At 39.5% G+C, this 17,091-nt stretch overlaps 1 protein-coding gene across 2 annotated transcripts; it reads left to right on the top strand.

Annotated features, from left to right (window-relative positions):
* Positions 1-1,219: 1,219 nt before the first annotated feature.
* On the top strand, positions 1,220-7,142 carry gal (galanin/GMAP prepropeptide). Of its 2 annotated transcripts, XM_086302442.1 has the most exons (7): positions 1,220-1,366; positions 1,452-1,532; positions 2,194-2,248; positions 2,709-2,780; positions 4,615-4,710; positions 5,726-5,797; positions 6,738-7,142. In XM_086302442.1, the coding sequence occupies exons 2-7, from the start codon at positions 1,452-1,454 to the stop codon at positions 6,797-6,799; spliced, it is 438 nt and encodes a 145-aa protein (XP_086158568.1). In that variant the 5' UTR covers positions 1,220-1,366; the 3' UTR covers positions 6,800-7,142. The 2 variants fall into 2 exon arrangements, with proteins under 2 accessions (XP_086158568.1, XP_086158569.1); XM_086302443.1 differs by lacking the exon at positions 2,709-2,780.
* Positions 7,143-17,091: the final 9,949 nt, after the last annotated feature.

Raw genomic sequence — 17,091 nt, 5'->3', positions numbered from 1 at the left:
ACCTTCAAGTCACAAACCTTTACAAAAACTCCTATACTCTAAGTACACTTTCACCTTTGCATTAGTGAACAGCAAAAAACAAACAAAAGGTAATTAATCAACTATTTAATTAAAAATTACTATTAAAAAAAAATCTGCAAAATAAGTTTTAAAAGCATAATAATGTTTTGAACTAACCTGACATGGTGAATTTAGTGAGTCAATTTCATATCAAGTTATTATCAGTTTACATGAAATACTTTTTCATGTAAACTTTTTGTCTGTTTCTGTTCTTTAATATGGACATTTCGTCATTTGCAAGGTCATTTAAAAAGAAAGAGAGAGGCAAGGATGGCTCCTGTATCTGCTGCAGGGCGTATAAACTGCCACCCTGATCTATAAAGAAAAACTGAACCTGTGCTTAAATCAAACCCTGATGCAGCCAAATGAAGAATTATTGTGTAAAAAGATTTTCAGTGTTATTGATCTTCTTTCTTCTTCCTTACGTTATATTCCTTTATTGATTTGATGGAGACTCTTTATAACAGTTTTACAAAATAAAATTATAATAAAAGAAAAATGACATCTACACGGGTTTCAGAGCATGGACAACATATGGTGAGCTTTGCAGAACACTGTTGTTACAGGATAACTTAACAACAGTGCAAACAAAGATTCTTATTTGCAAGGGACATGACTTTCAATGACTCCGAGGTAAATGTAAATTATAACTGTGACACACTAAGGCTGAAACATCCTTAAAAGTGATCTACTTGTACACTTCTGCTCACTACACTCTTTGTAAATCCTTTGGGTTGTGACTTTACTTTGGACTGTAAATGGCATGACTGTAAACGCCGTTGCAGGTTGTTATTATTTTTATACCTTTAATAAATCGGCACTACTGCTCTGTTAAAATATAATTTGTCAAAATTAAGTGCTTCATAAAATCAGACCTAAAAGCAGTGAGAGCAACAAAGATGAATTTTTTCATGAAATTAAAAAAAAATGACAACAAATCCTGAAAAACTGGCAAGTAGATTTTTTTATTGACCGCCTGTACATGAAGCTCGTGCAATAAGCAGTCACAGTCGCATATCAGATTAGGACAGAAAAATACAGCAATTCAATGCCTAGTCTCTGAGGGCAACAAAGAAAATCTGATGATAGCATTATGTGATATTATTGAATTTCATAATGCGTTCTGTTCGTGACCTGCCCATGCTGTGTGCAGGAGGGGCTGCTGACGTGAAAAGAGAGCAGGAGGGTCGGGCTGAAATCACAATAAAAGGTGGCTGGAGTCCGCTTTTCATCCAGTGCTCCACACGCCAGGCAACTTCTGCTGCTGACTGCAACGTGAACCAGACTGAAGGAAGTCACATCAAAGGTAAGTTACAGTTTTTGTAGCCTTTAAAGGCATGCTTTCAAATAGTTTTGTTGTCATGTTAATATTGTGTTTTTTTCTTTCTCAGATGCAGAGGGGCTTTGGGATATTTTGCATGTCGCTCATCTTTTGTGCAACTCTTTCCGAGACCATCGGGCTAGTTGTTGCGGTAAGCAGTTCAAAATTCAGTACAACGTTAATGTTAACCTCCCACTTAAATTTAGGTGCCAAGAATCAATGTACCAATAAAGACATAAAGACAACAGAGACTAATAGAAATGTCAAAATGATATCAAATATCATTATAAAGTAATCTATTTTAGTTTACAACAAAATTTTTAAGCAGCCAATCACAAAAATAAAATGTGTATATGTGAGTATATTAGTAGTAAAAAGTTCAAATCTTCAAGTGAATGAAGACAAAACAAGCTAAAATCACAGATTCACAATGAAACCATACAGACCATGACCAAATCCAAGAGCTCAAACTTCCCAATAGCAGACGCTACAACATGTAACACAGAGATGCAGGTGAGGTTAAATTCAATTCAAGGAACCAACCCATGATTCCATGATTTCCAAGAGACCCTAAATAAACCCACATTAAGAATCCACATGTAAGAAAACTAAGGGGGAAAAAACATATTCAGAAATTTACTAGGAAAGTAAAATACACAAACTCCCTGCAGGCATATGACAAGCCTACAGACCATGACAATAAGGATGTTTTACATTTAAGAAAAATGCTCTTAGATTTACACATCAAAAACTCATTAAAACTGTCTCCTTGTCCTTTAGCTGCTTATTGTATCCGTCTTTATATCTTGCAGGCAAAAGAAAAGCGAGGCTGGACTATGAACAGCGCTGGCTACTTGTTAGGGCCCCGTAAGTGTACACACACACACACACACACACACACACACACACACACACACACACACACACACACACACACACACAGAAGCTTACATGCACACACCAGCGCATATTGTTTTGTGGTTGTTCCAGTAACGTTGTTTACAAAAGCCTCATTAATAGTATGTGGTGAAATGGCCCAATGCTAATTTAGTGTTATTCAAAGATTATCATGAGTGACTGTTGGGTATCCAGTTCTGTGTGTCAAGGTATATATTCTTACCAGCTGGAGTTTGAGTCATTCCAGGGCAGGAACCCTGAAGAATGTTGTCCCTTTGTGTGCATGCGTGTGTGTGTTTGTGTGTGTGTGTGTGTGTGTGTGTGCGTGTGCGTGTGTATGTGTGTGTGTGTGTGTGTGTGTGCGTGTGCGTGTGTGTGTGTGTGTGTGAAGCCCAGGTAAAGGTTGCTCCTGCCTCATCCTGTGTTTCAGGTCGTATTGATCACCTAATTCAGATAAAGGATTCTCCCAGTGCCAGAGGCAGAGACGAGCTGGTCACTCAATGTAAGATAGAAACATACAGCTGCTGCAGGGCCTTGGGGTCACCAGGAATTGCTCTGTTTAAACATCACACCTTTTAGCTGCTTTTGTTTCTTTGCTTATGTATACAAATGTTGCAATTCTGTCTGTGCTTTGAGCCAAGTAACGCATTGATGACCTCAAGAATGAGTTAAGGAAGGTTTAGCATACAGCATTTTTGAGACTTTGGAGGATTACACTCCAGATGCATCGTGTTGACAGAATGGGAAGAAAATACGATCGTTTAGAAGACTATCGTCACGTTCACTGCAGAGAAGATGTAGCACTGACTAACACAGAGTTTTCACTGTGATATCCGAAATAGCAGTACAGCTGACAAAGAGCTGATAGCCCAGTAACTTAATTTAGAAGTTTTACATTTTTTAATATTATCAAAAATATTTTCAAGTCATGCTACCAATTTATTTTATTAACAATTTGCTGATAAAAGATTGTATGTAAAGATCAAAACACAAGGTAGATCCAATAGGACCTTTTTACCCTGGATGGCAAACATCATTAAAATACCTTATTTTTCATGCCAGGGTCTCACATGTAAAACTTTAGCTAGACTTTTAAAAGCACACAAAGAGAACAGGGGGTATTAGTTCAAGGACTACTTTAGCTAATGACGAAGCCCCCAATTAGAGTCAAACAATTGTCACATGTAAAAACCACTCAGAGTAAATGACAGCACTGAAGTATGTGAGCTCACTATAACAACACGTAGCTGGTGAGTAATGTTGCAAAGTGAGACAAACTGGCCTGATACTGTACATGTTTTCCATTCTTCAAATACAAATATGAGCCAATATAATGTATTCAACTCATGTGAGCTTCACATGTTAAACTACAAATCTCAGTCAGGTTGCTGTCTGTTCTTTAATTTCAAAATATCACAATAACATTTTTAATTATTGGTCTAGCTTAAGAATACTATGTAGTACAATAGTACAGTTACCGTTATTATTGGAATTGGGAAGAGTATGATTAGTAATTAAAGCAAATGAAAAAAAGGAAATGCAAATATTTTTAATTTACAATTTTAACCGGAGGCCACTGAACTCTGCACATGCTACCTCAACCTGCTCTTTAGGCACATAAAAAACAAATTAAAATGTAAATGTGGAGACACACCGACAGTCTACAGCACACTACCATGGCTAAGTAAAACCCTCTGCTTGCCTGTTATTTTATGTTGATTTTCATCATCACTAGTGTTTCAGTGCATTTACTTGTCTGTTAAAACTGCCGTTCAACAAGTGTGCTTTTTCTATTCCTTCCATCAAACCTCTACTTACTGCAATTCCATGAGCCAAGCCCTGCAGGTGGTCTGTACGAGTTTGGAAAGTGAACCAAACAATTACAAACCAAATATCATGCTGAAACTGTGTGACGTGTGAACAATGTCCTTTAGAACTTCTTACAGGAATCAGGTAGCGGTGTGCACTGTGTATGTGTGTGTGTCTGTTGTATGATGCCTCTAAACCAGTGGGATATTTGTACGTATTTTCTGTTACATACACAAAACTTTAACCATTTACTCCATATTATTTTTACTTTGTCAATTGTCATTTTCACCTTAATCAAACAGAAAATTAAATGTCACAGCCAGTATATTAAAAAATTAAGCAGCTGAAAAGGATTATTATTATTGTAAGTACATGAAAATTACACATAAATCACATTTACCAAAATGTTAAAATTGCTGAATTTCTAGTGAACTGAGCTGATAATGGGAATGAATTAATTAAATGCTTAGTTGGGCCATCTGATGTTTGTATGAGCGCATCAACTGCGATCACTCCTCATTATCCAGATGGACTAGATGGACTACATGGACACACGAGACTAGGAGACAAGCCGGGTCTGGCTGGGAAGAGGGACATAGGCCAGGAGGAGGACTTCAGAACAGGTCTGTATGTCTCACAAAGAAACAGGACAATCTTTCTTCCTCTTAAAGAAGATATTTTATTTCGAGTGTTATTTAACAATAATCAAAAGGTATTTTATGATGTATCTTCTTGGTTAATTTAATTTGATATACTGAATGTTTTGCTTTTATTACTGTTTTATGTATAGCTGTCATGTTGATTAGCTACCTTTAATGTATAAGGAACACTGAGGAAGGAGATGGTAGAGGGGGAGACCTAAAATGCCTTGAAGAAAATAGGAACTTGTAGTCATTTAAGTCCTTTAAATAGCCCAAAAGAAGAGGAGCCACATATATTTTAAAGGGAAACAGTGCAATAAAGCCTCAAGTTCCTAAACAAAATAATACCCCAGATTATTTATTGATGTATTATTTAATATTTTGTGTCTTTTACAAAAAAAATGCTAGTTTATATTTTGGAAACTCTGGAAATGTTTTATGTGTTTTATGATCATTTATCTAAAACACTGAATAAAGAAATCTAACAAAAACAAATAACAGCAAAAACAAGACAAGCAGTGCTTGTACCGTTTAATCTAAAAAAAAAGAAGACATCTTTTAAAGCATACCAAAATTAAAGCGATCTCTCTCCTTTCACCGCGTCATAAAGTGTCATAAAGATTTTCCATTCATCAAGCCTTTAAATTACTGTTGTAGAAATCTTCACTGGTTTTCAGCAGCGAAACATTTCCACTGCGATGGACTAAGGCTGAAAGCAATAATCACAGAGTGTGAGGGCTAGTCAAACTAGGATCATTGGAAGGTGAAATGTTTTACATTTTTACGTTTTGTTTTTTTTAAAGAAAGCTTAGACACATCTACTTTGTATGGAATTCAGTAGCCTTCATGTTTCATTCCCATTAACCTTTGTTCATGAGTTCACAACTGATGCTTTGTTTAAATCTAATACTCCTGAGAGAATTTCATTTCTCTGTATGATCTGTGTATATCAGAGCTCCTGCCATTTCAACCTGTCATTCTTGATGTACCTCCACAGGCGCCCTGAGAATAGCAGATGAAGAAATTATCCACACTGTCATTGACTTCTTGTCATACCTCAAACTTAAAGGTAATGCTTCTCACTTATTTGAAAGCGAGGGGAGTTCATGAACAAAATAATACAGGTCTGCATACAGAAGTCACTGCAACGACAAACTCTTAAAAGCACACCAAAGTTTGATTAGCGAACTTTTTCAGGTCTGTATATCGGTCCATTTGTTAAACATGGAAATATTCTTTCAGTGATAGAATCTTCATTTTCTATTGAATTAGCACACAAATTACCACATGCACAAAACTAAATTTGAAAATGTAATGTTGCATATTTGACTTTATGACATCTAGAGGTGTGATAATATTGAAAATTGTTTAATCTAATCATACAATAAAACATACAAGTTTATCATCAGATCAAACCTGGCAGGGATCCTGTATAGCCATGTATACTGATAGTATTATTACCATGTCAGAGACTGTTCAACTGACTGCTAGTGCAGTATTTCTAATCAGCCAGTTACATTGCAGGAACTCAGTGATGCACAAGTTGGCCTGTTGAATTCTGCATCTACAACATGAAAATGTGAATCCATCCAGGCTTGTGCTGAAGGTTCAAGCTGTATGTCTTGGCAGAATGGTACCAGCTGATCATATTGTTAATGACCATGTCCATCCCTATGTTACCAACAGTGTACTGATCCTCTAACAGGATAGCGTGCCATCTCACAAACTCACCTCAAACTGATTTCTTGAACATGACAATGAGTTCACTGAACAGTCACCAGATCCTTCATGTGATAAAATCATGTCAAAATTTTCTTGTCATGTCCAAAATCTCAGGATAATACCTTGATGATTCAATGCCACAAAGAATTAAGGCAGTTAGCAAGGTGAATCTAATAGAGTGTCTGCTGAGTGCAAACAAACAGAGGTATGATAAAATGAAAAACAACTTTCTGCCTATTATGTCTCAGTATTGATGTTCTGTCTGTTCTGTTTGTGCAACATTACAGAGATGGGAGCCTTGGACAGCCTGCCTCCTTCTGTCACATCAGATGAACTGGCCAATCCCTAAGGCTTTTGCTTCTCTGTTATAATTGTTGTGTTTCAACTCTTCTCTGGACTCCAACTGCCATAAATGTATTGTAGCTCCTAAATGTTACAATATTGTAGCTCCTAGCACACTGGTAGGTTGGTAGATTTGTTCTGGTACCATCTGACTGACTGACCCTCAATATCAGATCTTTCTCCTCTTGTGTAAACAAAATTTTATATCCTCTTAAAGCCAGTAGTTGTGTGCTGACTATAGGTGGATCTACAGAATTGGTACTTTTGTATAAAACAACTCTATATTATCACCAGAATATACTATTATGTGTTTTCAGAGAATGGAGTGAAATAAAATAAATGGCACTAGACTCACTGAATAATTTGAATTTATTTCCTTCTAACAGTCAATTACACTGTTTATCACTTACATTTTAGCTACAATTAGTTTGTAACAAACATGCCTACACCTCTTTGATGTATGTTAAAAAATCTAAATTCAGAGTTTTACCTATGTAGTGTCTGCACAGTGTTAAGTGGTGACACTGGGGCCTTCCTGAGAATTACTGACGCCACAGGAGATTTCTTAGTCTCATGACGACTCTCTATGCTCAGCCTTTGACTTGAAAATTGAAGGTCAAATAGTGTGCAATGACGTAGCTCTGACCGACACTCATTTTGTAATGGTTAGAGACAACCTGTAGCAAGTAAGTCTTGACACTCACACAATAAAAGAACACAACAGTTGTTGGTGCCAAATAACCCTGTGGCACGGCATACAGGATATGACAAAACTCAGGAGTGAATAATGGCCCAGTTACGCCCAGCCAATAATTGACCAGAGGATCTGCATCAGTGGTGTGGTCCTGCCTGGAGCGTCAGCTGGTGAACCAGCCAGGTATTTCAAAAGTGCCTTTGTTCCCACTACTTTTAATCGAGGTCCCATTTAAGCACATTGCCATGGGCCTCATTGGGCCATTTCACCAGAGTGCAGCGGGATATCACTTTTAGAGTTGGATGTCTCGAGACCAATATTGTTAATGACCATGACCAAGACCACTTTTACGTGGTCTTGGTCTTGTCTTGGTCTCGCTGTCTCGGTCTTGCTATCTCAGATCGACATAGTGGTCGGGAGATTTGGAGTCAACAGTATCCGTGACACACAACGTAACGTTCGATAATGTGTCATGCGCTCTAAGAGCCGTGCTTTGAGAGTGCTTTGTAGTGAGTCAGAAGAGTCGACTCCCATTGAGCGAGAGCCGGCTCCTCACTTAATTTCCTTTCGCTGCTCAGCTCTCACACAGTGGCTCAACTATGCGCCAATTCCTCCATATTGTGGCCAATCACATGCGAGGATATAGGATAATATCATTATGTGAAAGTCAAGTGGAGCGTGTGTCTGTCCTCTCAGTAAGTGAGTGAGACAGTAGACAGGGCTGAGGAGGGCTGTGCGAGTGCAAAAACACATAAATATGCCTGACACCCGAAGCAGCATCTGGCTGCAGTTTAAAGACTTTTTTGTCTCGGTCTCAATCTTGGTCTCGTCTTGACTTTGTCTTGGTCTTGACTCGGTCTGAAGCAGTGCTACTGTGCACCATTTCTGCCATGAGTGTGGAGCTGGCACTGATTCAAGTGGGCATCCCATGAAGAGATAATAGCTGACTAGCTTTGAGTTACTGTTCAGCAGGAAGCTGCAGAGGTGTGTTGGACCTGATTAAAGAAAACTGGGAGGAAGGTCCAAGCCCAGCTAAAAAAGAAATTCAGTACATTCTGGACCCGAGAGCAAAGCTACACACGTTGTGGAGGTTATCACGATAAAATTTACTACAGGCCCAAGAACTTCAGCAGTGCCTGTACAGCAGAGGGATAAGGCTCAGATAATTTTCACCAAGAGACAAAGTGCTTGTATTATCCATTCTTCTACTTGCCAAGTGGCAAGGACCTTTCATGGTCACACGGCAAGTGGGAGATGTTGACTATGAAATGGTCCTACTCTCCTTAAAGCATGGAGAAAGGCTGAAACAGTTTTTCTCGTGAGCCTGGTGAAGGAAAGAGATGAGTTGGGGCTGGAGTTCCTAAATTCCACCATTCCCATCTTCCTCTGTTGTGATGACCATTTCACACAAGCCCAGAGAGTAGATGCTGCTGTATTGCAACATCGTTTTGCAGATGAGTTCTCCCTCCTGCCTGGTAATACCTCGGTCAAAGAGCACCATTTTGAAATGCACCTTGCTATGGTTGTTGCATTCACAGTCCTGTCAGTTACCTGTTGTTTCGAATGAACTGGTGGAACTGCTAAAGATGTGGGTAATAAAAGAGTTGCACAGTGCGTGGTGTAGCCTGTTAGGATTTAAAATGATTAAATGATGCAGTTTTTTATGATTTTATATACACAATGCAATGTGCTCATAAACGAGTTGGCACTCTGTGTTTAGACGGTCAAAAATGTCGTTCAGTGGTATTGACTGGACTGAAATATTGAGAATTGACGTAAAAGTGCAGAGGGTCTTTTTTGCTGCATGCTTACACATCACACCAGATAATGGTTAGAAGGACATTTTTTGGGCAAAGGGAGTCTGAACAGAATGTCCCGAACTAGATAAATGGAATCAGAAGTAGGTTAATATTAAATAATCAAGGCTGGACAGGGAGGTGTATTTGTCTCTGTCATTCCAGGAAAAGGAGCAGATACGAGGTCAGACGTGAGCGGAGCAGGGGACTCGAAGGGAGACATCAGGAGCGCCACGTTGGTTCCAGAAGAAGATAATTATCATAATAATGATTTTGTTGGGGTATAAAACTGTACGGGCAAATTCAGGGTCGTCTTTTCAGTGAAGACAGATGACTGTGTTCACAGAGAGGTCCAGCACTGTAAACTTGTAATTCCAACTGCTGAAGCAAATTAAATCTTTTTAAACAGAGGATATTTCTCCTCTACTTCCTTTGAAGAAATTGAACACAACAAGCCCCATAGTTCTTGTAGTGAAGATTTCAGGTCTATACAATTCTGTGTTGACTACTGTAAGGTGCATGAGGTCACAGTTTGATGCCCAGGTCGACCAGTTCCTGCACGGGTGGGCACTGCTTGTTTTTTCACGACACTGGCAGATTCCCTTGTCTCCAGAGTCCAAGGGAAAAACGTCCTTCTCCTCTCCGTGTGGTTTATGCCAATTTTTCACACTTATGTTCAGCTTGTTCAGAGCTACACAAGCTTAATTATTTTAATTAATTACCAAATGAAGGACAGGTGAGCTTTTGAATTTGAACTTAACTCATAAGTCATGAGAGCATTATCAAAGTTGATTCTTCACATTGACTTGCTCCCATTGTGGTAACACTAACATTAAGCTAGTGTTATTTATTTATTTATAGCAGCTTGACAGTAAGAAATGAGGTGCTGAGGTGAGTGTGCTGTTCTCATTGTATAAAATGTAGCATGGTACCTATAGCATTTTTAATTACATGTTTCATTTTTTCATTATTACAGCCAAGGAGTTATTTCTTTGTCCCAGGAAACTTATCAGTACAGAGTTTTTCAACGTAGATGACTTCTTTCCTATGAGGGACAGAATTTCGGGTGGGAATTTATCATTTATACCTTAGTGTGTTCCTTTTAGTTCCTTGTTTTGTTTTTCACTAGTTCTTGTTCTTGTAATATTCAAAATGAGCAATTATAGGTATTGGTTTGTTATCATCCTTTTTTAGCAGCATCAAGATAGTGGATGTGGTGAAAAGTTATTTGGTTGACAGTGTCTGCAGGGTTCTTAAGCTGAGTGGCCGTGAAGTCCGTCAGTAACTTCTCTGGACTGACAGGAGACTGATCAGAAAAACAGCCCCTCACCATAATAGGAATCAGAATACATGTATACAAATAGCTCGATTATAAATATCCAGACTATTACAGACATTAAATAGAATACTGAACATGCTCCTGTGACTGGCCAGCACGTCATGGAGTAGGTGGGAGGTATTGTCCAGCATTGTCCTTATCTTGAACAACATCCGCCTCTCCAAAACCACTGTAAGGGAGTCCAGCTCCACCCCCACAACATTGGCCTTGTAGATCAGTTTATTGAGTCTGTTGATTGCAGCCCTCAAACTGCTGTCCCAACATGCAAGACTCATAGAAAATCCTGAGCATTGTCCAACAGATGTTAAAAGACTTCAGCTGATTCAGAGAATAGAGATGACTGTAGAGTGCAGTGGTGTTTTTAATCCAGTGCAGTTTGTTATCAATGTGTACTCAAGGTATTTATAGCCCTCCACAATGTCCACATCAACCCCCTCAGTTGAAATACAGGGTCACAGGTTTCCTGGTCCTCTTAAAGGCCAATATCAATTCTTTGGTCTTTGTTAGACTGGTTCGCTGTCTCATCACCCTCACTGACGCATCCAACCACCGCAGAGTCATCAGAACACATCTGAAGATGGCATGTCTCTGTGCAGTGGCTGAAGTCTGTGTTGAAGAGGAAGGGGGAGAGGACGCTCTCTTGTGGTACCCCTGTGTTGTTGATCACCTTATCAGACACACAATGTTGAAGACGCACATATTGGGATCTTCCTGTTGGGTAATCAACAATCCAGGACACAGAAGAGGCATCCACCTGTGTTGCTATCAGCTTATCACCCAGGAAGGTCAGCCTAGTGATACTGAATACACTGGAAAAGTCGAAATGACCGTCACCATGCTCGCCGGCTGGCCCAGATGGGCATAGACACAAATGAGCAGGTAGATAATGGCATCCTCAGCTCTGAAGTGGGGCTGGTAAGTGAACTGAAGGAAATTCTGATGTGGCCTCTGGATCATTGAGAATAAATAATTGAATCTTGGCAAGACCATAATTATTTTTTTTTGAAGCAACCATTCCCATGAGTGATATGGATAGAGACTTCCATCTAGATCATCTTCTACTTTCTTTAAAAGTGGGATGTAGTTTAATTTAGTTAAATCTGCAAACCTAGTAGAAACATTAAAGCTAAATATTTAATATTTCCAGATTGCTGTGGGGTGAAGAAGGATTATGAAAGGAGCAATTAATCGCAAGAACTGTAGATTTTAACTGGTTTATCAAATAATCTGAAATGCTTGAGAAAGAGTTTATTAATGTAATTATCTCAGAGAGAGTGGTTTGTGAATGCTGGAGAAAAAGCAACACATCATCAGCATAAACACTGATTTTATGTTCTACATTCTTGCATTTTATGCCCTTAATCACTATGGCTGTCTAATTGCTGTTGCTGCTAGTAGTTCAATAAAAATTGCAAACAGTCACGGCTGAGAAGCCGGTGTGTTGTGGTATGGACCCAGAGACAGAATGCACGGGAGGAAAAACTGAGGTATAACAAAAAGCAATCAGTTTATTTAGGCTGATAGAGAAAAACAAAACAAAACAAAGGCAAACACAGGCAAAGACTAAATGATAACCTAAAGTGGGAACAGCTAGAACAAGACATGAAAACTATGACATAAACATAAACATGAACCTAAACAGGAGTACGGAAAACCGAGACTTGAGGAGCCATGAAAATCCTTAAACATGAGGCGAGATAAACAGACAACCCAACAATGAACAAAGGGAGACAGAGGACTGAAATACACAGAAGGGTGATGAGGGAAGTGGAAACACATGGAGAACACAGCTGACACGAAGGAACATGACGCCACAAGAGAAGCAAAACTAATCACACTGAACATGGAACACCAGACTGTCAAAATAAAACAGGGAACATAATGAGACGTAAACATGACAACATGAGTTTGACAAAAGGATGTGGAACACACAGACATGAAATACAGTGGCTTGCAAAAGTATTCGGCCCCCTTAAACTTTTCCACATTTTGTCACATTACAGCCACAAACATGAATCAGTTTTATTGGAATTCCACGTGAAAGACCAACACAAAGTGGTGTACACGTGAGAAGTGGAACAAAAATCATACATGATTCCAAACATTTTTTACAAATAAATAACTGCAAAGTGGGGTGTGCGTAATTATTCAGCCCCCTGAGTCAATACTTTGTAGAACCACCTTTTGCTACAATTACAGCTGCCAGTCTCTACCAGCTGGTAGAGCTGGTATGTCTCTACCAGCTTTGCACATCTACAGACTGAAATCCTTGCCCATTCTTCTTTGCAAAACAGCTCCAGCTCAGTCAGATTAGATGGACAGCGTTTATGAACAGCAGTTTTCAGATCTTGCCACAGGTTCTCGATTGGATTTAGATCTGGACTTTGACTGGGCCATTCTAACACATGGATATGTTTTGTTTTAAACCGTTCCATTGTTGCCCTGGCTTTATGTTTAGGGTCGTTGTCCTGCTGGAAGGTGAACCTCTGCCCCAGTCTCAAGTCTTTTGCAGACAGGTTTTCTTCCAAGATTGCCCTGTATTTGGCTCCATCCATCTTCCCATCAACTCTGACCAGCTTCCCTGTCCCTGCTGAAGAGAAGCACCCCCAGAGCATGATGCTGCCACCACCATATTTGACAGTGGGGATGGTGTGTTCAGAGTGATGTGCAGTGTTAGTTTTCCGGCACACATAGCGTTTTGTATTTTGGGCAAAAAGTTCCATTTTGGTCTCATCTGACCAGAGCACCTTCTTCCACATGTTTGCTGTGTCCCCCACATGGCTTGTGGCAAACTGCAAACGGGACTTCTTATGGTTTTCTGTTAACAATGGCTTTGTTCTTGCCACTCTTCCATAAAGGCCAACTTTGTGCAGTGCACGACTAATAGTTGTCCTATGGACAGATTCCCCCACCTGAGCTGTAGATCTCTGCAGCTCGTCCAGAGTCACCATGGGCCTCTTGGCTGCATTTCTGATCAGCGCTCTCCTTGTTTGGCCTGTGAGTTTAGGTGGACGGCCTTGTCTTGGTAGGTTTACAGTTGTGCCATACTCCTTCCATTTCTGAACGATTGCTTGAACAGTGCTCCGTGGGATGTTCAAGGCTTGGGAAATCTTTTTGTAGCCTAAGCCTGCTTTACATTTCTCAATAACTTTATCCCTGACCTGTCTGGTGTGTTCTTTGGACTTCATGGTGTTGTTGCTCCCAATATTCTCTTAGACAACCTCTGAGGCTGTCACAGGGCAGTTGTGGAGCTGTTTTGCAAAGAAGAATGGGCAAGTATTTCAGTCTCTAGATGTGCAAAGCTGGTAGAGACATACCCTAAAAGACTGGCAGCTGTAATTGCAGCAAAAGGTGGTTTATCTATATGTGTCGATTGCCAGTTGTGCTGAGTTCGTGCTGTACTTAACCTGTCAATGTCTTCATTTAGTCAAAAGCTGAAATCACCCCCAAGAACAAGTGAGCAATCTTGGTGTTCAGAGAGTGCACTAAAAAAACACGTGAAAGAATGAGGGGTCATCAACATTGGGCCATATATATTTACAATATATAACTTTTTGTTAAGTATAAATCATTTATTCATCCATTCTCTTATCCTTATTCTCTTATTCAGGGTCACGGGGGGAGAGGGGGCCTATCCCAGTTGTCATAGGGTGAGAGGCAGGGTACACCCAGGACAGGACGTCAGTCTGTCGCAGGGCTAACACATAGAAACACAGACAACCATTCGCTCTCACATTCACTCAGGTGTTTTAAGTTCGTCTGTAGCTGTGACAGGCCTATGAGTCTCTTGTAATAAAACAACATCTGCCTGTAGTTTTTAAAACTTGTTAAATATCTTTAAACTCTTCTGTCTGTAGCCAGCTTCATGCACATCCATGTGACAAACTTCGTACGTCATACGTTTGTAAAAAAAAAAAAAAAGGTTCCATAAAAGTGTAATATGTAGACAAGAGTGGTGCTTGGTGTTGTCTGATTATGTGTGTGCATATCAACTTATATAAGCTAGCGTGTACACACTTGTCGTGTGTGTATGTCATTGACAGTAATTGTCAGCGATTTATCTGTCAAGGTTTGCTATGTGGCAGGCAGGATGTAGGAGCCAAACACAGGACTCACAGCACAGGAAGTTAATTGAAAACGGCAGCTTTATTAAATAGAATAGCATAGAATAGAATAGAATAGAATAGAATAGAATAGAATAGATCTTCACATCACGCAGGACCTGTCATGGTCCTGTCACATCAACACCGTGGTGAAAAAGGCCCGACAGCGTCTCTACCACCTCAGACGCTTGAGAGACTTCCGACTGCCCTCCAAGGTGGTCAGGAACTTTTACTCGTGCACCATAGAGAGCATCCTGACGGGAAACATCTTAACCTGGTTCGGGAACAGCACCATGCAGGACAGACGAGCTCTACAGAGGGTTGTGCGGTCAGCTGAGCGCACCATCCGCTCCGAGCTCCCTGACCTGCACTCAATCTACAGCAGGCGGTGCTGGACCAAGGCCAGGAAGATCGTGAAGGACCTCAGCCATCCCAACAACAGACTGTTCTCTCTGTTGAGGTCAGGAAAGCGATTCCGCTCCCTGAAGACCAACACAGAGAGACTGAGGAGGAGCTTCTTCCCGCAGGCGATACGGTCTCTCAATCACACCACCACACAGTACTGACCCACACATATGGTTCTTACACACACACTGGACTTTCTGGACTTTGTTTTTGCACAACACTGGTCACTATATTCTTCATTTCCAGTTAATACTTGTACAGCTGCTGTTATTGTGTATATATTTATTTAGATTTAGATTTCTTCATACATTCTTATATAGTTCTATATTGTGTATTTTGTTGTACAGTTATTTTATTTTCAACTTTAATTTATATATTTTATCTTATTCTTCCCAGTTAAATTTACCCTTCATTCTAATTTGTGTTGTACAGTTATTTCATTTTTAACCTTAATTTATATTTTATTCCTTCCTAGTTAAATCTACCCTTTTTAATTTTTCATATTTATTTCCTATCTTATTCATAGCCTTTTCCTTTTTTGTTTTCTTTAGGTCACGAGCAGTTGTCCAAGCATTTCACTACATATCGTACTGTGTATGACTGTGTACGTGACAAATAAAATTTGAATTTGAATTTGAATTTGAATCTTTACTGTCACTGTTACAAGAACAAGGAAACACAGTTTGGCATCTCTCTGTTAGCAGCATGTAGATTTTTACATTAAAATTCCTTTTTTTTTTTTTTGTTTTTTCTAAATGACATCAGAAACAGCAGTATGCGACATTACGTGATGGCAGAGCTTCAGTTCATCCTTTGTCATTTTTTTTTTTTTTTTTTTTTTTTTTTTAAATAAATAGGACAGGGGGAATGAATGAGAGAGAGAGGGGGAGAGAAAGAAAGAAAACCAAAGAGGAGAAGAGACGGTGAGAAGGGGGGGGAAGAGAGAGAAAAAAAAAAAAGAACTCCTGGGTCACCTGTATGGAGAAAAAAAAACAAACAAACAAACAAACAAAAAGAACAAACAGAGGAGACAGCAAACAACAAAGAGCAACATAATAATAGAGAAAACAAAGCACCATCACAATAAACTAGCTAGTCATAGATATCAATATTTACTAAATAATAAACGATATTGTGCAGCACGCAAGATAGACAGCGCACAGTGTGCTTTGAGGCAGCAGCCAAGAAAGCTTTAGTCCGCGTCTGTGAATACCCATGTGTGCATACCTGTGTGGATCAGCATGCTTGCATTCCAAAGGTTTCTCCATGTAATGATCTGCTAGGGAGTGTGGGGGGGCCACAGCCCCGTCCTCCAGAGTGTGAAGCGGACATTAAACATTAAAATTCCTTTAGAAAAAAAACCTTGAAATTTAAGAGATGCCTACACAGGGAATGTATGTAATAATGCAAGTATCTACACCGATAAGTACAAGTTATATGTACCATATAAAGGAGCAGGTGCAATGTAATGAGCAAGTGATCAGTGCAATATACGGTGTAATGTAATCAGTGGTAGTGCACACTGAGTAGGAGGTATGTCTAGGGGTAGGAATGCTGGTTGCTATTATAATAAATACAATTTATAAACAGAGGTATGTTGGTTACATTATACTATAATAAATATGGTTTATTGCTGAAAAATCCTCCATTAAATAAACTAAAAAAAAACAACCCCAAAACAAACCAAAACTCTGAACATGGAAACTAAGAATTAAAACACTGGGAAACAATAAACTCACACTAGACAACAAGAAAACAAACCTGGGACTGAGAACTAGGAATTAGACAGGAGCACAAGGGAAACCACAGCAGTGAGGATGCACAACATGACAACAGACAGAGGAAAACCCAGGGCTCAAATACACATGGGGGTAACGAGGGCATGGGAAACGGAGGGAAACACAGCTGGGACTAATCAAACATAACAAGACGGGGAGGAAGCAAAACTGAATACACTGAACA

This window comes from Aulonocara sp. 'chitande type north' Nkhata Bay, linkage group LG7 (genome assembly GCF_057382095.1).
Source record: "Aulonocara sp. 'chitande type north' Nkhata Bay isolate Kocher_YH1m ecotype deep benthic linkage group LG7, A_spYH_male_GT1.1, whole genome shotgun sequence".
Taxonomy (NCBI): domain Eukaryota; kingdom Metazoa; phylum Chordata; class Actinopteri; order Cichliformes; family Cichlidae; genus Aulonocara; species Aulonocara sp. 'chitande type north' Nkhata Bay.
Note: the sequence above shows the minus strand (reverse complement) of the source record. Positions and strands in the feature narration are given on the sequence as shown.

Excerpts from the sequence above, each read along its gene's own strand:
- gal (XM_086302442.1), top strand. The coding sequence starts at position 1,452 with ATGCAGAGGGGCTTTGGGATATTTTGCATGTCGCTCATCTTTTGTGCA. Across the intron at positions 1,533-2,193 it reads CCATCGGGCTAGTTGTTGCG|GCAAAAGAAAAGCGAGGCTG; the intron begins GTAAGCAGTTCA and ends TATATCTTGCAG. Across the intron at positions 4,711-5,725 it reads GGAGGAGGACTTCAGAACAG|GCGCCCTGAGAATAGCAGAT; the intron begins GTCTGTATGTCT and ends GTACCTCCACAG.